The 24331-nt window shown below is 38.5% G+C and overlaps 5 protein-coding genes and 1 non-coding gene across 9 annotated transcripts; 4 read left to right on the forward strand and 2 right to left on the reverse strand.

Annotated features, from left to right (window-relative positions):
* Nucleotides 1-4413, forward strand: LOC6645104 (protein rogdi). Its single transcript, XM_002067817.3, has 8 exons — nt 1-139; nt 1122-1267; nt 2119-2312; nt 2736-2807; nt 2945-3076; nt 3152-3309; nt 3391-3721; nt 4266-4413. Exons 1-8 carry the CDS (start codon nt 129-131, stop codon nt 4332-4334), a joined length of 1113 nt encoding a protein of 370 aa, XP_002067853.1. The 5' UTR covers nt 1-128; the 3' UTR covers nt 4335-4413.
* Nucleotides 4414-7013: 2600 nt separating this feature from the next.
* LOC6645028 (3 beta-hydroxysteroid dehydrogenase/Delta 5-->4-isomerase type 1) lies at nt 7014-8542 on the forward strand. The gene is made up of 3 exons (XM_002067818.3): nt 7014-7380; nt 7437-7718; nt 7779-8542. Exons 1-3 carry the CDS (start codon nt 7038-7040, stop codon nt 8381-8383), a joined length of 1230 nt encoding a protein of 409 aa, XP_002067854.1. The 5' UTR covers nt 7014-7037; the 3' UTR covers nt 8384-8542.
* Nucleotides 8543-9365: 823 nt separating this feature from the next.
* LOC111518936 (prominin-like protein) lies at nt 9366-13558 on the forward strand. Of its 3 annotated transcripts, XM_023177207.2 has the most exons (12): nt 9366-9512; nt 9570-9920; nt 9990-10137; nt 10209-10337; nt 10402-10589; nt 10660-10824; nt 10891-11021; nt 11085-11420; nt 11493-11593; nt 12027-12987; nt 13051-13190; nt 13259-13558. In XM_023177207.2, the coding sequence occupies exons 2-12, from the start codon at nt 9572-9574 to the stop codon at nt 13497-13499; spliced, it is 2889 nt and encodes a 962-aa protein (XP_023032975.1). In that variant the 5' UTR covers nt 9366-9512; nt 9570-9571; the 3' UTR covers nt 13500-13558. The 3 variants fall into 3 exon arrangements, with proteins under 3 accessions (XP_023032975.1, XP_023032977.1, XP_023032976.1); XM_023177209.2 differs by lacking the exons at nt 12027-12987; nt 13051-13190; nt 13259-13558 and having other exon boundaries at nt 11515-11577; XM_023177208.2 differs by lacking the exons at nt 9366-9512; nt 9570-9920; nt 9990-10137; nt 10209-10337 and having other exon boundaries at nt 10561-10593.
* Nucleotides 13559-14376: 818 nt separating this feature from the next.
* Nucleotides 14377-14449, reverse strand: Trnam-cau. Its single transcript has one exon. It is a non-coding gene; the product is annotated as a tRNA-Met (tRNA).
* A 1890-nt stretch (nt 14450-16339) lies between these two features.
* Nucleotides 16340-21617, forward strand: LOC6645031 (porphobilinogen deaminase). Its single transcript, XM_002067820.4, has 4 exons — nt 16340-16770; nt 17760-17832; nt 19463-19732; nt 19801-21617. Exons 1-4 carry the CDS (start codon nt 16723-16725, stop codon nt 21297-21299), a joined length of 1890 nt encoding a protein of 629 aa, XP_002067856.1. The 5' UTR covers nt 16340-16722; the 3' UTR covers nt 21300-21617.
* Nucleotides 21618-21761: 144 nt separating this feature from the next.
* On the reverse strand, nt 21762-24112 carry LOC6645032 (RNA polymerase II subunit A C-terminal domain phosphatase). Of its 2 annotated transcripts, none has more exons than XM_023177145.2 (5): nt 23659-24112; nt 23501-23594; nt 22999-23435; nt 22753-22934; nt 21762-22697 (listed from the first exon to the last, which is right to left on the reverse strand). In XM_023177145.2, exons 1-5 carry the CDS (start codon nt 24015-24017, stop codon nt 21799-21801), a joined length of 1971 nt encoding a protein of 656 aa, XP_023032913.1. In that variant the 5' UTR covers nt 24018-24112; the 3' UTR covers nt 21762-21798. The 2 variants fall into 2 exon arrangements, with proteins under 2 accessions (XP_023032913.1, XP_002067857.3); XM_002067821.4 differs by having other exon boundaries at nt 21762-22700.
* Between the last annotated feature and the right edge of the window lie 219 nt (nt 24113-24331).

Consider the following 24331-nt stretch of genomic DNA (forward strand, 5'->3'; position numbering starts at 1 on the left):
AAAAAAAAAAAAAACAAAAAACATAAAATTTTCCCCTAACTCGCTAAAAAAAAGAAGCGTTTTAGGCCTTTGACATTGTCTCGTGATACGCGTCGGCCAAGTGATAAGAGCCAGAAAAGAGCAGAAATATGCAGCAAAGGTAAAAAAAAAGTGCTTAAGATGTTTTGTGTTTTATTTTTGTTTTTCGTGTTTTTTTTTTTATCAAGCGTTTCTTTAATTTATTATATATTTATATTTATATAATAGATTATAAATGCCTTTTGTTTATTTTGGCATTTATGTGTGGTGGGAGCTTAAGAAAGTGTTAACTGAAAACAACTGAAACCGAAAACGCATTGTGACGTCTTGTCGTCTGTTTTAGTGTTTATAACAAATTTATGATGGCATAAATTTTATAAAATGCCATATTCATTTAGTGGTATTTTCATTTCAATTCAATTTCTTGGCATTGGCTTATCAAAAATACATAAATACCTACAAAAACAAAAATTATACAAAGAACTTGATAAACAGTTAACTGTGTTGTGGTTGTTGTAAACTTGTCAATATCAATGTCCCTAACCCCCTCTCTCGCTCACACTCTTCCGACCACCCTCTTTTGATTCAACAAGTGGCTATATCTGTGTGTGTGTGCGTGTGTGTCTTTGTCACTGAGTGTATTAGCTGCTTGATAAGCTCTTTTGGCTAGTGGCTGTTGGCCAAGATCAATTTGCTGATCCAATGGAAATGGGAACCCCATACACACTGACACTGACACCGACACACACGCAGAGAGAACAAAAAACCCAAGCTCAATGCAATTCAAGCTTAACGGGTAAATTCTGCAATAATCCAAAACAAAACGTCGAGAAGTCAACATCTGGCTGAGTCATGACGTTTTTTTTTTTTTTTTTGGCGGCAATTAACACTTGAAATGGAATCAAATCAAGCCAAAATCAAATTCAAACAGTTATGATAAGGCAAACAACACCAGCACCACCACCACCACATACAAATGCCGTCAGTTGTTAAAGTTAAAGCAAACAAATAGCAAAATAATTGAAATAACTAACACTACACACTTGGGTGTTTTTCCCTTCAATTCAATTCATTTGGTTCGTTTGCATTTGATTTCTTTGCAGCCCAACAGCAACCAACAATTGGTCATTTCAGCCACTACATCGCCAGAGGAGCATCGGGGCTGGTGGCGGCAATCATGGCTATCGCTATCAGCTTAATAGTGTGCCTGAGAATAATGAGCTCACCACGCCCCCGCCAAATCGTAAGCGTAAGTTAGAGCAAATAATTTTAATAGCCTAAACAATCTTTATGTTTCCCAATTCGCGCTTTGTTTGACGTTTGGCTTGATTACTACCGCCTCCGTCTCCCTCCATGGGTGGTATTGGGTCTCTTGTTTGTAATTTGCCCATCTGATCTGATCTGCCTTGGCTACGATATCGTTAACATGACAAGAAAGTTGCAAAAATTCTCGAAATTCATTTAAATTGATTTTGAAAATCAGTGCCAGAATTGGCAGTCAGCTCCACCAGCAGTTCCATCTTCATTCCTTTGCATGTTCCACTTTCCAATTTGATATGCATTGTTTTTTACGAAGCTTCCCATTAACATTTTCAATTTTCATTTAAATATTCTTATTCGCCTTTTTTATAGTTTTTGTTTTTTTTCGAGTGCGGGAATACATTTAAAATGCATAAACAATCAAAACAAAAAACCGGCGCTAATTCGCCGAAGACTTAGCAAAAGTGCTGAAATTCTTCAAAAAGTCAAACCTCTCCCGAATACCCTACCTCCACACTCGACCTTAGGACTTTTTACTAATACCTTAGCACTTCCGGCTTAGACCTTAGCACTTCGACTCAGATTTTAGCACTTCCGGCTCAGAACTTAGCACTTTTCACTTAGACCCTCAGCACTCCGATCGTTTGCCATTGCAATTCTCAGTGGCGCCAGCAGTGCAATATGGAGAAAGCTTTTAAAGGCCGAAACCGCGGGCAAAGGTCGAAGCTGGTCGAAAACGTTGATTTTGTTTGATCTGGCAACACTGGTTTTGAATGTCAGAGTACTGGCAACACTGCATCTAAAACCAACAACAACAAAAAAATAACAAAAAATTTACAGCGCTCCAAATACAAATTGGTGGCATTTCGTCTGCGGCTGCTAATCCTTTTCCTGCTTCCGCATCCGCAACGGCATCTGTGGGAGCTGCTGGCGAGAAGACGACAACCAAACGCAGGTACATAACAGCGCGCAAGAAGACAAAGACAACCATGAAAATGCTGGTGGATACAGAGCGGGAGGAAGCGCTCAACTTGGTATGTGTGTAAAACTGTTATTGTTGTTGTTGTTATTGTTACTGCTACCGTTACCGTTACTTCCAAAAACGACGAAAAAAAAAACAGAAGACAAAAAAAGTAATAATAACAGCAGCAGCAGCAAATGAAAATGTATTCTTAATTGATTATTGATTGTGTTGCGTTCGCTTTTTTCTTTCTTGTTTCTTCCACTTATGAACTGAATGTTGCTGCTGCTGCTGATGGATGAATGGTTGGGGGGCGGGTGGTGTGTATTGATGATTTTATTATTGATTTGTACACGAAACAAAATGAAACGTGCCTTTGCCTTTGTTTGGTGGTGGCGGGGCGCTATCGCAAAACACACACTCATACACAACCACCACAACAAAAACGCACACATACACGCACACCATGTACATATATATGCAAACATTAACGCAGCAAATTGAATTTGAATGGGTGCTGAGGCAAGAAGTACATGCGATATTAAAACAATTGCGAACCATTCTGGTGGTAAGTAAAGTCAAATACAACAACACAGAGACTGAGAGATAACTAATCTATTTGTACACCTGACCCAAAACCCACACCCACACCCACACCTACGCCTCATGATGCCCTCCATTCACCTACGCATTTCTATGTGCTAGGAGTGCGCCCATCGATTTCCCGTGCCGCTCTATGAAAATGAGGGAAAGAAGACTGAAAAGTTCATACTCAGCGTGTCGCCCGATCAACTAAAGGCGGTGTTAACTCTGACAGGCGATGCCATAACACAGGCGGTAAGTACACATAAAGGCGATTAATTCTCGTCCATATTGCACGTGCTAATCATATAAATGGTCATCCACTTGCAGGATATTAGCTTTAAGTTGTGCAAAGCTCCCAGCCAAACGCAACGTACCTCAATTACCCACGACTCACCATGGAAGCTGCAGCAGGTCCAGGATGCTGCCAATCATCTACAAACAGCCATCAACCACATTGATGATGTGGATGACTCTTATCACTTCAAGTGAGTCAGCCTAATAACATATTATATGCATACATATTGTATGTGTGTGTTTGTGTGTGTATGTGTATTCGCTCTCTGTAGAACCTCCGATGAAGTGTTGCATGTGATAGGCAATATTCTGGATGCCTTGCAGCGTGGACGCACAAGTCTTTTGGTACCAAAGAAGAAGCCCATCGACGAGCTGATCAAGGGACGTAACATGAAATCGTTGGTGCCTAATTTACCAGAAGATTTGGCTGTTAGTTTCTACTTGCAAAGCCACAAGCTTATTATAGCCGTCTATCAGCTGTTAAATAATCAAGGAACAATGCGCTTTGATTCACGCCAGGCAGAGGCATCGGTGCAATGGTTAAACGATGTTTTACTCTTGCTAATGAACGGCCAAAAGCTCTGCCAGCAATTAAAAGACAAGGTAAGATAGCACGCCAATGTAAGATGTAACCATTTCAGATGAATACCCTATCAAAGATTTTATGTACCATGATGAATATATCATGTGTCGGTATATATTGTTATATACTTGGCATTCGCACAGATTCGAATAGTCTTAGATATGAGATTTTAAGGTTCGTCGCAGACAATTGGCGCCTTTACTTCCTAACTCTATTCGTTGCAAGAGTATTGAAAGTTTTACGTTTGAACATGAATGAATTTAGGCTTGCTCTTGAATTGGGAATGAAAGGAGGTGGAACTGTTGCCAGATGTGTGTCTGGTGTGGTCCCAATTTAGAGGCACCCACCACAAGTAGGGGCATTCGGTTGCCAATTAAAAACCAAAAAAACTAAACTAAAACAAAAAAAAAAGGGAAAGAAGAATGTTGTATTTAGTTATTGGCCAAATGCCAATGGCCAAAATGAACGATGAACGAGCTGCAGCTCCTCACTGTGACGCACAAGCAATTATGAATTATTTGTGAAATGTTTTCAATTCTTGTCTTCTTGTTCTCTCCCTTCTAGATATCTGTGTTTTCGGTATATAAAGATTTTACAGTTGGTTCGCGTTCACCCTCGGCATTATCCTACTGAAAGAGAGAGGAGGTTGATTATCTTACATAATAATCCAAAATCCAAAATAAAAATGGGCGACAGAAAACAATAACAACAATAATAGTTAATAATGAAATTGTACTTATAATAGTGAAAACAAAAAACAAGTAGTTAAAACACACACGTTGCTATAACCGATAAACTTACATACACTCACACAAACACATAAAAACACACATAAATATGTATATATATATATACATATATTATTATATATACACACAAAGCGTATTTACAACTAAATTTAGTTTTAAAACAATCAATCAACATTCACAATGTTCATAGAATTTTTTGAGTGTATTCCGCCGGTTATTCCTTTTAGGTTTTATATATTTGTTTTTTTTTTTTTTGTTTTTTATACTGATATTTTCGTTTCGGTTATTCCTCCTACCCATTTGTTCGCTTCACGTCACTCCAATTATGCATCTTAATGCAAAACTTAATGAAATTGCTAGATAATTATAGTTTATATGTTGTAATATTATTAAATTATCTGTATGTATGTAACTATTATTATTTATGCAAACAAAAAGAGAAATGAAAAGCTAAAGAAATAGAAATTCTGATCTAAATCTAATGGCATCTATGATGTAATTGTGTGTCAGTACTTAACACAGAGAGTTATACTATATACAACCCGCATTGCATAGATATAGATATATACCTATATATATACATCCCTATACATGTATACATATATATATATTTACATTTACATTGCAAGCAAAATGTTGATTGTAATAAACCAAAACCAAAATGTGGACAGAATTTTTAATTGTACTAGCGAAAAAGCAAAAAACAAAGAAAGAATTGAAAATGAAACACCATTTTGTATTCGTACTATATTTATATTCTATAAATGTGTTGTTAATGTTTAAGATCAAAGCCTAATCCTAAAAAAAAAAAACAATCTTATCCAAAGTCATTTGTATCAACGGCCTTTTACTTCTTCATTTACTTTACACTAACTAGTGAAATCTACTTAAAAACAAAACAAAAAAAAAAAAAACATTTAAAGAAAAAAAAAAATATATTGAAGATTCGCAAAGAGAAAGAGAGAGAAAAATGAAGATGATGCAACGAAAACAATTACCCGTGTACTTATTGATTATATTGGTAATTTGATAAAGACAAAACAAACTATTTATGGTTAAAACACTTAAGCATATTTAATAATCCACATTCATTTCATTTGATTGTTGTTGAAATAAAAAATTGAATTGAAAACTTTTAAAATATTTGAATTTGATGAATTCTCGATATAAGTAATCGATCTTACCATCGACAATACTGGTAAAAGGTGGTCTAATACCGGCTAAAAAATAGTGGGTCTATAAAAGCACCCTAAGACTATGCTATTATTTTTTGTTATTTCTCTTTTTTGATCAATTTCTCGTCGACCGTTAGATCGACTGGTTGTCCACCTTCGTTCGCGCATAGTTTTCTTGTTTTTTTTTTTTTTGTCACCCTTTGACACACTTCATAAACAGGTGAGTGCACTTCTTTTGCATGAGATAGTAAATTGGCAACTAACTGCAACAGGAAAATGTCAGCAACATCCAAGGTGTCTCCATGGACTGAAACGCCGCGCAAAGATGTCGAAATAGACGCGGAAACCAGTTTTTTTTTTTTTTTTAGCAATTATATTGATGCTAGTTTGTTATTGTTACTGTTAGTTGCTTTTTGTGTTTTGTAATCGTAGCTTTAAAGTCAAAAATATTAGCAGAGCTGCTGCTGAGGCTGCTGCGTTTTGTGGTTTCTTTTTGATGTCTTTATGAGCGGTTTCAGCGAGGTGAAGTGATAAATTTGTTGACCGTGGCCAAGTAACACATAAAGAGGAAGCCGATGTCGATGCCAAAGCCCAATGTGAGCTTTGAATGGAACCAAAATACAATCGACTACAATCTTTGTGTCTATTTTGTAAATTCTTTATTTTATTTTTATTTTTTTTTACGTGTCTGTGTGTGTTAATTGCCAAAATGTTAAGTCAAATGTGTTGAAGAAAATTGCATTTTAAATTTCAATTTCAATTATTAAATTATACTATTCCATACATATAGTATATATCTTCAATTTGATTTATGGCTAAACTGGTTTCAAAAACCCTTATCGACGAACCATCAATTACAATTGATTTAATTCAAAACAAATCAATTTCGTACGCGACAACAGCAACAGCAAGTCATTCATTAAATTTCCAGTGTTTAACGGGTAATTACAGTCACTGATACTTGTGTTAGATTAAAAAATCTAAAGTTTCAAGAAGTATCTGTTGATGGATTCCTCTCATTCACAAGACTGAAACGGAAACGCGATAGCTGAGAGACAAAAGATCTCACGATGCCTAAGAAGGCATCGTCTTCTCATTATCATAATAGAGCGTCACGTAAGCCAGGTTAGGCAGTTTGGATATACATTGAGCCAAGCTTTCTGCCATGTCATTCCAAAACTAGCTTACTGACCCCAGACGAAGGTCTGGCCAGCTCATCGTGATGAGCATGAGCTAGTTTTATGTCGCTTCTTGCGACAGTCTTGCTATATCATCATGGCATGTCGTTAAAAGAAGAAACGAAAAACTATTTCTTGTTTTCTAGTTTAGCTTTGTTCATTTATGGCCAACTGCTTTAAAAATTAACCTGCACTTGTTTATTTAGTTTCAGTCCACTCTGAATATTCGACGTAATGAGTAGCAGCAACAGCAATCCGGATAGTGGCGATGTGGTGCTAGTCACCGGTGGCAGTGGATTTTTGGGTCAACATCTCATTAAGCAATTGCTGGAGAATCGCAAGGAACTGAACATTAAGGAGATACGATCATTGGACATTGTGCCCTACAAGAACAACATTGGCCACTTGGAAACGCCGTCAATATTAAAGACATTTGTGGCCGATATCACCGAGGGGAATGAGAGCGAGACTCTCAATGGGATCTTCAAGGGAGTGGATGGGGTATTCCATTGTGCGGCATGGGTGAAAATCGAATATCCCCCGAACTATGAGCAACTGGAGCGAGTTAACATTAAAGGTAATAGTCACTGACCTTCTATCGAAGCTATAATTAATGTCGTTTTCTTTCTTAAGGCACACGCACCGTGGTCGATCTGTGCATAAGAAACAATGTGAAACGTTTGGTCTACACCAGCTGCACGTCCGTATGCTTTGTGCCCTTCAAGGGGCGCAGCACTTTTTCGGCTGTTATCAATTCCACGGAATCAAAGACAGATACCCCCTCGTTAGAGAAATCTACCACAAATCTTTGGGAACAAGATGGTCAATTTCTTATTGCTGGCTATGCCTCAAGCAAACTCAGAGCTGAGCATATTGTCCTAAATTCCAATGGTGCTCCCTTGCAGAATCAATTGGGTAAAGCTTAAAGATTTCCCTCCCTCTCAGAAAGCATTCTCTAACTCTGACATCTTGCAGATTATCTGGCCACCACAGCGATAAGGGCTCCATTGACCTATGGTGAATGTGATTCGCATTTCATTACCAAAGTCTTTGAGTATTTATCGAAACGCGGATGGGTTTTCCCTCGAATTGCTGGAGTTGGTGGCAAGCAGCAGCTGGTCTACGCGGGAAATGTAGCCTGGGGCCATCTCTGTGCCTACAAGGCCCTGAAAACCTCTGGGAAAGCTGTCAACGCTCTGCCCATTTTCGTCACCGACGACACTGGCATCAATGATGTGTCGCGTTTCGTACAGAAAATGGCATTGCTGGGCGAACGGGTCAAAGTGAAAACCAGTTGGTGGTACCTGCCCCACTTTCTTTTCTACTTCCTCGCATTTCTCTTGGAGTTTGTGGTGCGTGCAGCATTCCCTTATACCAAATATCGTTTGGCCTACTCTCCGCGGGCAATCGCCTCCTACACTTCTTCAATGCTAATGTACAATCGTCTGAGAGCTTCCATTCACATGGACTATATGCCCCTTTACGATGCGGATGCGAGTGCGGATCGAAGTGCCAAATGGTATGCCCACTGGTGGGATGAGAAGCAGCAGCAGCACAAGAAGCAGAAGAAGTCCAGTTGAGGTATTCTCATCATCTTTTCGGGTTGCGTATTATGTAGTCTAGTGTACCATTGCTGTTGTCCTTGTCCCACATTAGTTTGTTATCATTTTTGTACAATTATTGTTATTAAATGGGTTGTGTGTGTTTCGTTCTTTCTTTTAAGAAGAAAATAATCATAATTGATTATGTGTGTTAAATATTGTTTAAATTTCAATAATAATAAGTTAAAATATTGAATTCCCTATTGATGCGCTACAACTGACAGTATTTAATCCTAAAAAGTTCTTCTTGGAGCTGAAAATTATACATTTGTGTGGAGAAAAAACATCGAGTTCTTTAATCCTTTCTTGTGAGCATCATTTTATCAAGGACTATCATTTGTATAAAGGACTGTCTGATTGTCTTTGAAATGGATACACAGATAAAATTACAGAATTGTAATTTTAATTTGATCCAAGCCAAATGTGAAAAACTATCAAATATTTGATTTCTTAGCTTCCAATTTAATAGTCCTTAATAATGGGAGTTTTATATCGTCACTTTCATTTATAAGATTCCTTGATTTCTTAGCTCTCCACAGAACAATTGAGATGTCCTTTGCACCTTTGGTAGTATATTTATAAGACATCATAGAAAAAAGTTGTAATTGTAACAGTTCTGAAATATTTTGCCCAGAACGACCGGAATCGCCTGTAGATCGATTGGTAACATACCAGAGCAACGTCATCGTACACTGTTTGAAAACCTGAGCAGATTCTCAACGCACTTAGACTGTGAGACGAGCGATTGCCCCTGCTATAGTTTTAGACTTTCGTCGATTCCCGCTTAGGACCTCTAAGGTTTGGGATAATCCTTGAGCGGGCTTTCTTCTACACATGCGCCAAATGCCCTCTAAAGCTAAGGTGGGGTGGCGAGGATGCTGTTTTGATTTAACTGTCGATTTGTTGTTTGCTCCAAAATGAAAATAATTAGCAACGAAAAAAAAAAAAAAAAAACATCCACACACATACATACATATGTACATAGACATATATTCCATACACTTTACATATGAGTGGAAGGCCAACTACATTGACCATCAGACAAAGACATTTAATGCCACAGTATTATCCTAAATTTCTTGTCACCATCTACTGCGGATTTTTGCTGGTAAGTTTCTGACATGAAATGAGATTCGAGTCTTATGTTGCCCATATAAATCTTTAGCCATGACCAACTCAAAAGGTAGCAGGAAACGGAAATTCTTGAGAAAGCATAAACGAAAGATTGCCAATCTAATGCAATGTGGTTTCCATTTGGCATTGTTCAGTTTGGCATTGGCTGCATCATTGGAACGCAGCATGGGCCAACAATGGCGAGAGGGCTATACGGGACATGGCACAACCCATGAACAATTGGGTCAATTGCATTGGCCCGCCACGAATTATACGTATTATACGTCGTCGGTGGATTATACTCAGGATCGTACAAGAAATGCAACTTTCATGAGATCTATATATAATATTACCCATTTTATATTGGATTCAATATTCCCTGATGACGCAGCATTGCCACCAGGTGAGTTATGGTTTTTGCAATCATTTCTAGAGAGAGTCTTGAGTTGAGTTTGCTTCTTTCATGGCCCAGGATACATTGTGGTTAAGCATCAAGATACCTTGGCTCTTGGCCCCAAGGTGGAGCAGAATGATTGGACGGATCTTTTGACCCAATATCGATTGATGTTATGGTGGATTTTTCTTTTGCTGTTTTTCATCATTCTAATGCCGTTTGTTGGGTAAGCCTAAGAGTATTCTCTCTCTTGGTGGGATGGATGATAATAGATATCTTCCTCTACTCTGGTCGTAGTGTTTTCTATTGCTGCTTCTGTTGCTGTCGCAGATGTCACCAGGGATGTCCACCGTGTGATGCGAAGAAAAATAATTGTCGGCTTTGCTGCTGCGGCATCTGTCTATTTCTTCTCATTCTGGGTCTAATGTAAGTCAGAGATCCTAGTAAGTCAAGTCGCATAGTAAACTATAACCTACACACTATCATATAGCTTTGGTCTTATTATTGCCTTTGTAAGCAATAAGCTCATCGATCGAGGATTCCATGATACAGCCAATACAATAAGTCGCGGCGGGGAGGACACTTGCGCCTTCTTGAAGGATATTTCCGATCATGTCTATCATCTGTTTGTCCACAATTATGAAGAGCTTGAGACGCATGTTATTGATGAGTTGAACAGTTTGTAGATTTGTCACCGAAATTGTTGCAACGTCCCCTCGATTTAGTTAAATTTTCCAATTTCACTTAGATGCCGACAAGCATATATTTCTCGATTTGACAGATGTCTCCGAGGGTAGTGCATTGGATGAATTGGACAGAATATACAATAATATGCCACAGGCGTTGGCTCTAATGCGTCAGGTGGACTTTCTGGAGAAGGAGATGCGTTTCTATGGATCACAACTACGTGATGGTATATTTAATTCTCATTCCATTCGATTTCCAATTAATATATTTTAGTCTGCCGTTCTTTGGATAGCCCTACGTGGTCTGAAACGTGATATTAACTATGGAACGCATAGTCTCTGTGGCTTGAACAAATGTTATGATTTATTGTCAAGCAATTCTGTCGAGTTCCTAGATACTTCGAAATGTCTACATGTAGATATTGTATGTACTATAAACAGGAGAAATCTCTCCAAGATTCACGTTTCATCGATTTGTTTTTGATAGATACCAAATACAACGGTTTTTGTCGAGGCTATGGAAGCAATAATTGAACTCCGGGCTGCCACAATACCAAAAGAGGGCATAGTTCGATTGCAGGCAATAAGTGAAAAGATCAAAAAGTATTTATTTCAAATCACACCGAAATTAAAACGAAACATTGAGATTGGAAAGGAGACATTCACCGATCAATCAACCATCATACGAAACCTCATCGATGCTGTAACCAGTGATGTTTATTTAAATACATTACATTCGTCCCATTCGTTTGACGATGTCTACCGACTATTTGGCACTCAACGGACAATAGTTTCGATAATAATCTTACTATTAATACTATTGGTAAAGCAAATGACAAATTCATCTCATAACCCATTATGTCAATTGGTATGTTTTAACCGTCAAACATTTTAGATTATCTGTGTCCTCATTGCAGGCTTAATATGCGGCTGCTGTGGAGCCAAAACGGGTTCATCTGGATGCAGCAGGACCACTGGTGGATTATTATTGCTTGTGTGAGTTACAATTTAAGAGTCATTTCCACAGAATTTCATATATTCCAATTGCTAAAGCGAGTTATGTATAAATGAGTCCTTTAATACATAATTAACATTTGAGATCAACTCTTATAGTTATACGGGGTAAACGTTCGGTATTGAAAAAAGTTAGCAGGATTAGAAATAGTCATCTATCTGGTTCGATAATTAACAACTTTGATTAACAAACTAAAAGTAGTTTTGAACCAAAACGTTACTTTCGAATCCTAAAATCGATAATACAAAACACTATTATAAATAATTGAATAAGAATCAAGTTTTGTTCTAGCAAAAGTACTTTTGGGACAAATATTTAGCTTGGAATCGAATTTGTTGTATTTTCACATGACTTTTGAGGGTTATTTAGGATAAAAAGATATTAATTAAAAATTTAAATATATCATCATTGCAGCGGCATAATGCTTATATTCTGTGTGTTCTCATTTATAATGCTGGTGGGATTATTTTACTTTGTGATCGGGACTATAACATACGAAGGTGCTTGTGCCCCGCTCAGGGATCAGAACAAGAATGCCCTATTTCGGCAATTCGATTCGACCATTGATCTCAATCGTTACATGGCGAAGAAGAGTAAGTTCCGCAGTGGTGCTGATGAAAATGCCGATGAAGTGGAAGTACCACCCATGCGACTGTCAAATACCATTGATGCCTGTAGTGCGAATCAGTCGATCTTTGATATGCTGCGTCAGAACAATCTGTACAATGTCAAAGAGTTAACCAAAATACATTTGATGCCCGAAGACAAGGAAATGAATCCTCTGATCAAATTCGATGTACACATTCTAATATTTACGGAAGAAGAGAAGGCTGTACTTAATTTGTCACGCCAGGGAGAAATGGCTGATTACCATAGCAAACCATACGTGTCGAATTTGTGCACAAAATTCACACCGGTCAGTTTGTCCAGCCTCGGCGCGGACTTTGCTGCAATGGGTAACGAGATATATGGACAGTATCTGGCCCAAGGCACTTACTCGTATCGCAATGATCAGGTTAATGCGAAAGCCTATGCGAATACGTTTGTCGGTCCGCTAACGAATATTATTGAAAAGATAAAAGAAAAACTGGCGAAAATCGATCAATTGATATTGTATGAGAATCGGCCTTTTGGCGCTTCCATTGAGCACCTTGTCGATTCTGTATTACGCTCAGAGCAATTCATTAAAGATCGCGGCAAGGATTTTATAAATGATCTTGCTAAAAATCTAACCGATTCCATAGCGAAACACATTGCGTATCATATCGATATGGTGATACGTGAATCCAATGAGAATGTCGGACGTTGTGCACCACTCGCTTACGTCTATTATACTGGAGTGGATGTAATTTGTCATCGTTTGGTCGATCCTTTGGTGAGCATTGAGTTGACTTTTCCCTTTCACTCCAAAGATCGTCATCCTAATTGTCTTTTGCAGAATGGCTTCTGGTTTGGTATTTTACTATGCACCATTCTATTCCTGCCCATTCTGTTTGTCGCTCATCGTCTGATGTGCTTGTACAGGATAATTTATCCGCCTGGTCCTGCAGCAATTGCTGTAGTTGTTCTCGAACGTGGGTAAGTACATACATACGTCTACTATAGAATGAACAAATGGTTTTTCTAATCCTATATTCCTGCCAAAGTTGTCCTGTGTGTACGGGTGCCGACTATGTTCCACAGCCTGTCATAACCTGTGGCGGTGGTCAGCAGGCCTATTGTGGTTGCGATCACAATGGGTCGTCCAGAGAGCATAGGTCGAAAAGATCTCGACTTGGCGCTGGCACACTCAATGGTTCCGAGCAGGGGGAGCAGCAAATTGCCGACATTAATTTCGAAATTAAAGTCGAGGAACCAACAGCGACCAGCAAGCACAAGCGGGACTAATATGAGGTTATAAAAGCATTTTTTGTCTCTGAACTGAATAAAACAATTTACTTTTATTATTTCTGCTAAGCATTAAATTATTACAAGACCTAAAGTCTGATATTAATCGCCAATAGTGGAAAAAATCGTGGATTTTGGCGTGATAACGCTTTATAAGTCGACGACACTGGCTCGCATGTACGGAAAAGTGTCCTGTTCCATTTGATCTTCATGGTGCAAGCGAGAGCGAACGACAGTTTTCGTCTCTCTTCTTACTCATACAAAGGCAACTCACACAAACTTGTGATTCTTATGTCAAATGTTTACAAAACCAATCAGTTACTGGTAAATAAAATTAGCATTCATCAGTGTATAAACAATATATTCAATTAACAAATGTTGTTACCAGTTAAAATTTTGAGGTGATATTCGTATATTTATTGTTAGATCTGAATTTCTTTTCAAGTATTTGCGTTCGAGTATGGTTGGGTCTGTATTTCACGTGGGGGAATAGCAAAATTAGTGTAACTCAGAAATATAAAGCCACTTGCAATGATATTGGTGATTCTTTAGAACTTTTCCTTCTAGAAAAACTAAACCAAAGCATATGTACTTCATGCCTAAGTTAGCTGATACAATTCTGCAATTCAGAGTACTGAATTTAATGTAATAAACTTTTGAATTAACTAAAAAAGTTTCAAAGATTAAACTTACAATTGGTTCGTTCGGTCAATTAGAAGATCCTAGAAATGCAGCAAAAATTATTTTAGTTGTTTCGTACCCGAGTAGCCAAAGTAAAATTTAAAGAAATGCTTTTTTAAACTTACTTTACAACCAACAAATTTTTTTTTAAATTTAAAAAAAAATAAAAAATATAGAGCAGCAAAAAAAATGTACATGCCCCGGGTGAGGCTCGAACTCACGACCTTAAGATTATGAGACTTACGCGCTGCCAACTGCGCCACCGAGGCGATGCCGCTTCAAGCAGCAAATACTTACAAGTGTCAAAAGCGATTGTTAATAATTCATTCTATGAAATTCTAAACTTTTGTATATAAGCAAATTATGAAAATATATACATATGTAAATGCACATGCCAATTGTATTGTTATCTGAATTTAAAATGAAACAATACTTAAAATCTACATAATGTATTTAGTTAGCATATCATGTGTTTACAAGAATCAGATTGATAATATACATATGTACTCTGTTCTGTTTTGGTAAATTTTTAACGAAAGACCGTGGATGGGCTATAATCGGCTAAAATATAAATTTTTATTATACCCTTGTAGACAAAATTGATGAGATGTTTGTACTGCAAAGAAGGAGATGTTTCGGACCCTCCAAAATTTATACATTTACTCTTGATGGGCGTGTGAAGTCTAGTCGATAAAGCCACCATTAGAAAATTACTGTGATAAAACTTGGTACTTGGTAAGTATGGAAAAGACGTCTTAAAAAAACTTAGTGAGAAATTTCTCTTAGGGAGGAAAAATCTTAAAATGGCACACACTAAAATAGTATTCGAACGCAGCCACAGTTAGCGTTTTTCTCGTTAAATATTTAATATAATTTTTCAAATTGTAGCAGGTAATGAGTTTGAATTTTATCCTCTTTCAACACTGAATATGTAAAATAGTGGGAACCGGAAAAATACTGGGAGCCGGAAAATAGTATTTTTATACTTCTGGTTATTTTTATCGATATATGAACTTCGCTTTCGCCGTTTCCGTGTGTGCTCTTTCTATCTCTTGTCGTTCTCTTTTGGGTCGACGGACGTACTCTTTTGTATGATGTTCGACTCCAACAGTGCTGCCGAAACTTTGTCAGCAAAAGTAGCTAAAGCGAGGTCTAAAAGTAGCTAAAAGTAGCTAACTTTAAAATTTCAAACTAAAATTTCTTAGAAAATGGCTTTAAAAGGGAGCTAAAATGAAAACAGTTTTTTATTTACTTACGTTACTCGAGCCCAAAACGCGCTTAAACTACATAAATTTGGTATCAAACGAAAGAGAAAAATTTCACGAGCAAGACCTCAGGTGCGCCTTGGCGATTTATTATGTAGTTTTTGTGTAATTAACAAAAGGAAAATTATGTTTTTAGCGGGACCATAGCTAAAAGTAGCTATTTCCGGCTAAAAGAAGCTGTCAAATTTTGAGATAGTGTTGCCAGATGCCAAATGTCGGATACTCGAATACGCGCGCTTTTCGAAACTTTTGTTCGCACTATTCTCAACAATCGAAAATATTGTTGAGTTTACATTACTTCTTGATTTTAGAGAACAAATATAGTTCAGAATACAATATTCGGCTGCCAGAGCAGCGGAATATTCCTTAATTTTATAATTTAGAATAAAATATTTAGCTGCCAGGGCGGTCAAACAACGCACCAAATAAAAAATAGCATTTGCCAACACTGAAATCTAGCTTTCACCGATTTTTTCACTTTTCAACACTGAAATCTCGAGTAGCTTAATTAAATATTTACCCGGAGAAGTTCTGGGCCGAAGTTTATAATTATAAAGACTCGACCTTTACCAATCTATATAAGGATTTAGAATGAACTGCACAGTGCTAGTCGCTATTTTGGCTATAAGGTAAGAAACAACCATTTTTTAAATATAGAAAGGCTAATTATGAAAGCGATGAAAGCGTTCAAAATGATGAGTTGGTGTTCATCGATGAAATAAACACAACATTGAATTATTGAAAATAGCTAAATTAGTAGCTAATAGCTGATTTAAAATTTTTGTAGGCCTTAAAAACTGGCCAAATCTAGCTACAAAGTAGCTGATTCGGCAACACTGCTAGTGAACGTGAACGTGAATCTTCGCCTTCGCCATCATATTGTGTTTTTTTTTTTGTGTTGTTTTTTGCTTCTGCTCGGACGTAGTAACGGCCACGGAGCGCGGATGAAACTCGAATTACTAAAAAAGAACTAGAGTACAAAAGTCGCCGTGACAATAAATCGTAAAATGTGTCTTCAATAGTTTATGCATTTATTTAATTCATAAATTTTAAGTTCATCGCTCAAGTCTTGCGGACTCGCTCTCTAACTGTGTGTGCGCCCGCCTTCCCCCTTCAGTCAAAGTGACCCCAAAAATCAGCTGCCTACTTCCTACGCAAGTACACTTTCACTTCCAACAACAACAACAAGAGCAACGACAAAATCTACAACGAAGGAAACATACTAGCCCCAAAATAATTGAGAGAATTGTTTAATATAGTTAACAAAAACTTGAAGAATGTCCATCCAAGACAAGGTTATACGAGTCGGTTCTCGTAAAAGCGAGGTAAGTTGAAATGTTAATTCACTTTTGGTTTGCTTTATTTGAAATTCAAATCAAATACGATTCCCCCTGCATTGACCCAACCCCGCATGTTTCCGTCACACACACGCCGCGCCGCGCCGCACCCCGCCACCAACCTCCGCTGTAGTCACGCTGCCAGCATTTATGCAAGACTTGTTGCTTTTCGTAGCAACAGCAACAACTACAGCTCCCTATGCTTCTTTTGATACTTATTTTTTTTCTGTCTTTTTTACAATTTTGGTTAGCGTTATACAACAGCGGCGGCAGCTCTGCAGCAGAGACGTCAGCAGCATAAGATCCGCATCACGCACTGCTGAGACAAATAGCAACAAAAAACAAAAAATACAACTCGTACTTGTTTACTTATTTATTTTTTTATGACATTCGAGATTTGGATTTTTAGGCTTGTTTTTTTTTTTTCCTATTGCAAAGTGAATGGGCAACCGATTTAACCTCATTGTATGTAGTTCGAACAATAATGTATTAACTAAAGAAAGTTTTTTTAGCTTTCATTGCAAAAGTAATTAATAATAATAAGAATTAATAGCAAATGTTGTTAAATGAAACTCACTCTATAACTCGATAGAAAACCCCCAACTGAGAGTGGAAATTTGTGAAATCTTTAAAATTTTTGGATTTCTCATTAATGGTTCTGTAAAATCTTGAAATCATTTGGGCCCATCGAGGGTTAATTCATTAACTTTGACCAAGCCAACTTTGCTCGGGTTTAGCTCTCCGCTTTTAGCCACTCATTGCGGTGTCTGGTTTGGCATATAAATTTGAAATTACTTTTAATAATGTTAATTGGTTTTTTTTTTTTTGTTTTCGTCGCTGTTTGTTTAATTGCCAGCCTTAACACCATTTTGCCCCCCAAAACACTTTACTTATTGTTAGTCATTCATCTGTTCAGTCACTCTCCGCCACTTAAATTGTATTTATATTTAATGCAAAATATATATTTTCCTTTTCAGTTGGCTCTTATACAAACGAAGCATGTGATTGGAAGACTACAGAAATTGTATCCCAAGCAGAAATTTGAGATTCGTAAGTGAAAGTACTACAAAATATACAATATGATCTGATCAATTGTGATAAACCCAACCCGCCATGGGAAATAATGTCGAGTCATGCTTAGATCTAAATAAGTATATATTCTTACTGGTTTTCAAGATTCAACATGACTTGTGGAAATCAAATGGGGCGGGAATTGTTGTCTTATCTCGAATAAAAACTAATGTTTTAAATGTGTTAAACAATTATGAAATTGCCCAAGTTATTTGAAGGATTAATCTATCTTTAATGCCATCAAAGTTATTGCAAAATTGATTATTTATATCATTATCTAAAAGTTTGTATTTTATTTCATCTTTTTCTTCTTCTGCTAATTTACTGTCTCTCTTTTTTCACGTGCCATTTTGGCCATTTGGCTAAAACGTTGCTCAATGTCAATGTCTGTTTCTCTTTTATTTTATACACATATACAATTTCGTAGATTGTTGATTGTTGATTAACTATAGAGCACATACACCACAAGCATACATTGCACATTGTTTAAATTTGTGGCGACTATTATTATACTCTTTTCTTGATAATTGTTATAAACTGGCAATCAATAAATTTAAAGTGGATTTTCTTTTATATATGCTTGAAATTTATTTCATTTACTTATATGAACTAAACATAATTTAAAACAATTTCATTTATTAAAGATTTACATACTAAATGCAAAATATTTGATTCAATTTTCAAGTTTGATATTCTGCAAGGTGACAATTAAGTCGATTTATATTTTCTAAGCCGATTTGGAGACAAAAATGGAATTAACTTGAAAGCAAATTGAAAAAATTTTCGGACTTTGCTTTAAAAATGAAAAACAATTGAGGACTACTTTTAAATATGATTCTGTTTTTGGAACAAGTCCTTAAAGAGTATAACCAGGTCCTTTTTTCTTGTTGGTTTTTTGTGCTTTTTATTTACACTAATAGATGATTTTTGCGATTGTCCGGTGGGACATAATCTATTGAAACTCATAAGCTGCACGCTTATCAATTTAACAAAATCGGCAAAATATTTCAACCATCTTATTTGTGGTAGCTGGCGCGAAACAAACAATTCTGATAAGATAGTCCGCCAATTCATGCTGACATAATATGAGAATTTGGTATTGAAATAAGTTTGAGGGAAGGATGGATGAGTCACTCGAATCGGGTGCGTTTTTTAGAAACTAACAATAAGTAGTAGATAGTACATATATTCATTTATGGGTAAACAATTAAAACCAAACATTTAGAGAATTGCTCCATTTGTTTCTAATGGCAAGCAAAGTCCAATTCTTAAGCACGCAAAGTTCTCTTTACTACTCTAAAAAATTTACTATTTATAGTATATCATTTGTTTCAACCTTAATGTCGATAAGAAAAACGCAAAAAAATAGTTTAGACGCGAAACTTCATTAGCATGGCGTGATAAGAAGATGGTGGCAAACCAACGACCCCCTCGATAAAGGGGCAAACTATGTGATGGCATGTCTCATTTGATTGATTTCGAAACGAAACCGGAATTGTTGTTTGTTATCTCAGAGTCATGAACATGGAAGAGTCCCCCCCCCCCCCCCATTCCCGTTTATGTTTAATTTAAGTTACTGATATTGAACTTTTGGATTTATCTTTAATAGATACTATGTCCACCTTTGGGGATCGTGTATTAAACATTTCGCTGCCCAAAATCGGGGAGAAGAGTCTGTTCACCCGTGATCTGGAGGATGCCTTGCGTAATGGTGGTGTTGACTTTGTGGTGCATTCCCTTAAGGATTTACCGACTGCTCTACCCACGGGCATGGCCATTGGAGCCGTATTGGAACGTGAGGATGCCCGTGATGCTTTGGTGTTACGTGAAAATTTCAAAGGACATTCTATTGCCACTTTACCCAAGGGTAGTGTAATTGGTAAGCAAATGGCGAAATTAGGAATTCTTTCCTTAGTTTAAAGTTATATCTTTTTTAATCTCTGCTAGGAACTTCATCATTACGCCGGACAGCTCAAATACGGCGTCAGTATCCACATCTGGTAGTGTGCGATATTCGTGGCAATCTTAATACTCGGCTGGCCAAGTTGGATGCCGCTGATTCCAAGTTCGCTGGCATTATTTTGGCTCAAGCTGGCCTCGTGCGCATGGGTTGGATGAGTCGCATTAGCCAAGTGCTGGAGCCCACGGATCTGCTCTATGCGGTGGGTCAGGGTGCCTTAGCTGTTGAATGTCGTGCCAATGATGGACCAGTGCTCGACATGCTACAGAAACTATTGTGCCTGAATACCACATGCCGAATTTTGGCTGAGCGAAGTTTCCTCAAGACTCTGGGTGGCGGTTGCTCCGCTCCAGTGGCTGTTTGGAGTAACCTTAAGGGCGAACCCATGACGGCGAATAGCCAGGATGTGGGTCTCTCACTAACTGGCGCTGTCTGGAGTCTGGATGGGGCTATCGAGATAAGAGAACATTTGGCTTGTGCCTTAAGCGAAAAGGATAATAATGTAGAAGAGCAGCAGCAGCAGCAGAGAAAACGTGGCCCGGGTGGGCAGGATGTGCAAGTGGAGGTAGAAGAGTCCAATAGCAACAGTCTAGACTCGCCGCCTGCCACAAAGCGGGCCAGAAATGGCAACTACACGCCACCAGGCTCCAATTCGAGCTCCAATGAGAGCAGCCCTCGACAACGTGGCAGTCCTCCAGTTATATGTGAGGATGGGATTACTCCTGAAGCTGTTTCAAACTTTAGCATGGAACAGTTATTGGAGCGTCACATCGATTTGGCTCGTCAGTGTCCCGTTGTTGGTCTGGCAGGCGACAACAACAATCCTCATGAAGGTGCTGGCGGAGATGGAGGCGGTGATGCCGACACGACCAACGCCAATGCCAATGCACAACCTCCACACTGTCCACTTCAGATGACTGTCGGTCAGGACTTTATGGGCGAGTGTCCATTTGTCAATAACGAGACGAAAGTTTCATTCGCCAAAGTTGGCAAATGCCCAGTGACTCACACGGGGATAGATACAGGAGCTGCTGCTGCTGCTGTATCCGAGCTGCCCACTCCGCCCAGTAGTCGGGCAAGCATTGGTAGCAGCATTGGCGATGAACCCGACAATGTGGCCACTTCATCGAAATGTCCATTCGCTTCCATGCATAAGGGCAGCGGACTTGAGATGCCACCACACAATAATAATTCCGGTAATGGTGCTTCTGCTGCCGCCACTGCCAAGTGTCCTTTTCTCCAAAAGACAGTCAAAATGTTCGACTATGCCGATGAGGAGCAGCCTAAGCCCCAGAAATTGCCGGTGCTAATCGAAGATGTGGACAATCTTTTCTGTGGCCTTTATCAACATGCCTGTTACAGTCGAGAGATCTACGCAAAATCCTATCAATTGGGCAAATCTCTTGCCGATCAACTGATCAATAAGGGAGCTCTAGATGTTATGAAGGTGGCGCAGGCGGAGATTCATGACAAAACGGTTGCCTGAGAGCCGCTAATCATCATTATTATTCCCATTAATTATCATCATTATCTATATCCAGATATACGATTAAGTAGAAAAGTTAAACTTTTTATCGTTTTTTTCCTTGTTGTTGATCAAATTTAGAGAAAGGAAGAGAGAGAAAGGTATATATAGAGACTTCCCTCTCTCAAGTAGTTAAATTCATGTCTATATGTTAGATCCCACTCGACCCCACATCCTCATCCATTGTTAACGGTTTACTTTTTTTAAACTATTTTTTTTTTTTAGTTTTTGCTTTCGGAAGAGTTTATAAAGAATATATAAGAAAATGTGTATAGTAAATTTGTCAAAGCCTTTGCTTTTCTTCAAGACCGTTTGGGTGGTAAGGTAAGTGGCGTCCAAGAGATCTTGGGGAAGATTCATATGATCATCAGTCTCAAAATTGATGGATTAGATCCACACATAATTAAATTACTTTCCATTTGCTTTACTTCTTTTTTGTTTTAATTTTCTAGCGGAATGCTTAGTCCTCGTGGGTTGAGGAGGAGGCCAAAGAGGAGTTTGATGACTCATCAGAATCAAAAAATGTATTATACTCCTTATTCATACTTTCTATATCCGCATTGGTGAATAACAACAACGGGTTAATAGTCTCGCGAAACTTGCTGCTCTGCTCCTCCTCCTCCTCCGCCACCTTCTTCTTTTGCTGCTGCTGCTGCTGCTTACTACTCGATGGAGTGCCTCCCTCTAATTGATGGACTGGGGGACTGGGGCCGCCACGAGCTGCCGTGACCTGATAGGACTTGCAGTCCAAAGGGAATAGTTTCTCATCAACATGCTCCCAACGTTCGGCACAGGCCCACAACCAATAGGCATTAACCACTTTAATGCGAGACAGCATTTTAGCTGTATTCACTTTTACGGTGCCAACATTTGCGGCCACCAAATGGGTGGTCACATCCTTATCAATGTTGGAATGAACCTCTGCGCCCAGACACTTCGCCAAATAATATACACGGGATTGCTCCAATTTCATTTGCATCGGCACCAGGCCGGAAAAGACCAAATGTTGGTCACGCAACACTTCGGACCGGAGTTGGGGCACAAGTACCTTAAGATCGGGTATTTCTCCAGTTTCGTCGTATATTGCATAGAAGCGCTTATAGATATTACCCAAAATAACTTCCAGATAGAGCAAGTAATCATCGGGATCTTCAATCACGATTTGTTCTTGCTTCTGACCGTTGCTCTTTTTCTCCTCCTTTTTGTCATTATTCCGTGTTTCAGTCTTAATCTCTTGCGGCACCGAGTCGACATTGGATTTATCACACAATTCCTTTGACTCGCTATCACATGTACCTTGTATACTGTTCGTTTTTTTGTCTTTACTCTCTTTAGGCTGCTCCTGATCCTGCTTGTCTTCTGCTAAATATTTAAAGATTAGATTTGAGGATCATTTGGCCCATCTCTCTTTTACCTGTGAATTTGACACCTTCACCATCTAACTCGTGCTTGGCCAGACCCGGAGGAGCATTTATGTCGCCTGTGTGTTGAAAGAAATGATAGGGCTTCACTTGAATTAAGTTTGTTGCCATATTCCACACATCCTCCCGATCATCAATGATGCAGACCATCTTATCACCATTAGGAAAAAGGGCTCTGGAATATTTTAGTTTAAGTTTTGGTTGGATTTCTTGCCATATGGCCAAACTTAGGGTCTCACTTTAGATTATCCATTTTGCTGGTGGCATTAAAGCATTCGTCCCGCGACAGAATCCGATGCGAGAATAATTTACCCTCAGGATCGATGAGCTGGGCAATCATATGGGCATATTTACGAGCACCAAACGTGCATATATGCAGCTCATACATCTGCGACATGCGCTCCAAAAATTGAGTGGTGCCTGGTCGAAGACATGTGTGGTACCATGGCGACTGTGACCCATAGAGCTGGAAATGATGAATCCCCTTTATGTTTTCCGGCACCGGGTCATTGGTCGTGTGTATTATTGTCTGATCGAGATCAACCAGTAGCACCAATTTGCGATCGTTTAACAAGCGACGGGTATCGTCATGTCCCAGCTTCTGAGCCAATTTCTGGGTGACCTTAAGGTCGGGCATGGTGTGAACCATAGGAACCGATGCTTCTGACATTTGAGCCTACAAAAGGTAAGACTGACCAATTATAATTGGAATGTTAAATGGCTATCGCATTAAGTTCATACATTGTCATTCTGTCGCAGATCGGCTCCACAATCGGCGCACATGTCCCTCATTACGGTGTTGTGCAGACACTCGGATAACTCCAGCAATGCATCTCTAAAAGGTAACCATATTTGACTTCTGAGTGTCATCGCTTCCTCCTCCAAGGACAACTACTTACCCATTCAACACAACATCATGCTCCTTGCATAGCCTTTTTCTGACCACACCGGCACGCGTCGACTTGTATTTCTGTAAGTCTGCAGACTTTCCTTTGCCATTGCCGTCCTCATCCAGATCCGCATCATCATCATCGTCGGCGACCTCCTGGTAGAGGAATAGTATTTGAGCTGGTGCCACATTTTGTCCCTCATGAACGCGCCATTTGTTGATTCTTATGCGACGAGTGCGCATTTCGGTGTTTAGGGCAACCACTATGCCATCTTCCGCTCCTTTTTCCTTTCCCGCCACTGCACTCTCCTCAGTTGGAGAAAGTCCCTGAGCTGGAGGAGGCTCCTCTTTTTCGCTTGTTTGCTGCATTTTATTTTCGTCGAGAGAAAATTCTTTGACTTATGTTTGAGTTCAAAATATCTTTAAAAGCTTAGCCTGTTTTGACGTTTGCTTTTTGATTATTATACCCTTTTGCGAAAATAAAGGTATATACGCTTTCGATCCGAAGTTTGTCACATTATTAATTATATACATTTGACTTGTTTGCACTGTATGCAGTATTTATTTTATATTTAATCCGGATCGATTGGTTAAGAAATTAAAATTAATTAGCGGAAATTATCGTCAATCTTCATAATGATTTATGAAACATACGAGAAAGACTTCGTAAGAGTATACAAATG

This window comes from Drosophila willistoni, assembly GCF_018902025.1.
Source record: "Drosophila willistoni isolate 14030-0811.24 chromosome XR unlocalized genomic scaffold, UCI_dwil_1.1 Seg105, whole genome shotgun sequence".
Lineage (NCBI taxonomy): Eukaryota > Metazoa > Arthropoda > Insecta > Diptera > Drosophilidae > Drosophila > Drosophila willistoni.

Excerpts from the sequence above, each read along its gene's own strand:
- LOC6645028 (XM_002067818.3), top strand. The coding sequence starts at position 7,038 with ATGAGTAGCAGCAACAGCAATCCGGATAGTGGCGATGTGGTGCTAGTC. Across the intron at positions 7,381-7,436 it reads GGAGCGAGTTAACATTAAAG|GCACACGCACCGTGGTCGAT; the intron begins GTAATAGTCACT and ends TTCTTTCTTAAG. Across the intron at positions 7,719-7,778 it reads TCCCTTGCAGAATCAATTGG|ATTATCTGGCCACCACAGCG; the intron begins GTAAAGCTTAAA and ends GACATCTTGCAG.
- LOC6645032 (XM_002067821.4), bottom strand. The coding sequence starts at position 24,017 with ATGCAGCAAACAAGCGAAAAAGAGGAGCCTCCTCCAGCTCAGGGACTT. Across the intron at positions 23,436-23,500 it reads ATCTGCGACAGAATGACAAT|GCTCAAATGTCAGAAGCATC; the intron begins GTATGAACTTAA and ends TACCTTTTGTAG. Across the intron at positions 22,935-22,998 it reads AGCAAAATGGATAATCTAAA|AGCCCTTTTTCCTAATGGTG; the intron begins GTGAGACCCTAA and ends AAAATATTCCAG.
- LOC6645104 (XM_002067817.3), top strand. Across the intron at positions 2,313-2,735 it reads GGGAGGAAGCGCTCAACTTG|CAAATTGAATTTGAATGGGT; the intron begins GTATGTGTGTAA and ends ACATTAACGCAG. Across the intron at positions 3,310-3,390 it reads GATGACTCTTATCACTTCAA|AACCTCCGATGAAGTGTTGC; the intron begins GTGAGTCAGCCT and ends CGCTCTCTGTAG.
- LOC6645031 (XM_002067820.4), top strand. The coding sequence starts at position 16,723 with ATGTCCATCCAAGACAAGGTTATACGAGTCGGTTCTCGTAAAAGCGAG. Across the intron at positions 16,771-17,759 it reads TCGGTTCTCGTAAAAGCGAG|TTGGCTCTTATACAAACGAA; the intron begins GTAAGTTGAAAT and ends TTTCCTTTTCAG. Across the intron at positions 17,833-19,462 it reads CAAGCAGAAATTTGAGATTC|ATACTATGTCCACCTTTGGG; the intron begins GTAAGTGAAAGT and ends TATCTTTAATAG.
- LOC111518936 (XM_023177207.2), top strand. The coding sequence starts at position 9,572 with ATGACCAACTCAAAAGGTAGCAGGAAACGGAAATTCTTGAGAAAGCAT. Across the intron at positions 10,138-10,208 it reads ATTCTAATGCCGTTTGTTGG|TGTTTTCTATTGCTGCTTCT; the intron begins GTAAGCCTAAGA and ends CTCTGGTCGTAG. Across the intron at positions 10,590-10,659 it reads TGTTATTGATGAGTTGAACA|ATGCCGACAAGCATATATTT; the intron begins GTTTGTAGATTT and ends AATTTCACTTAG.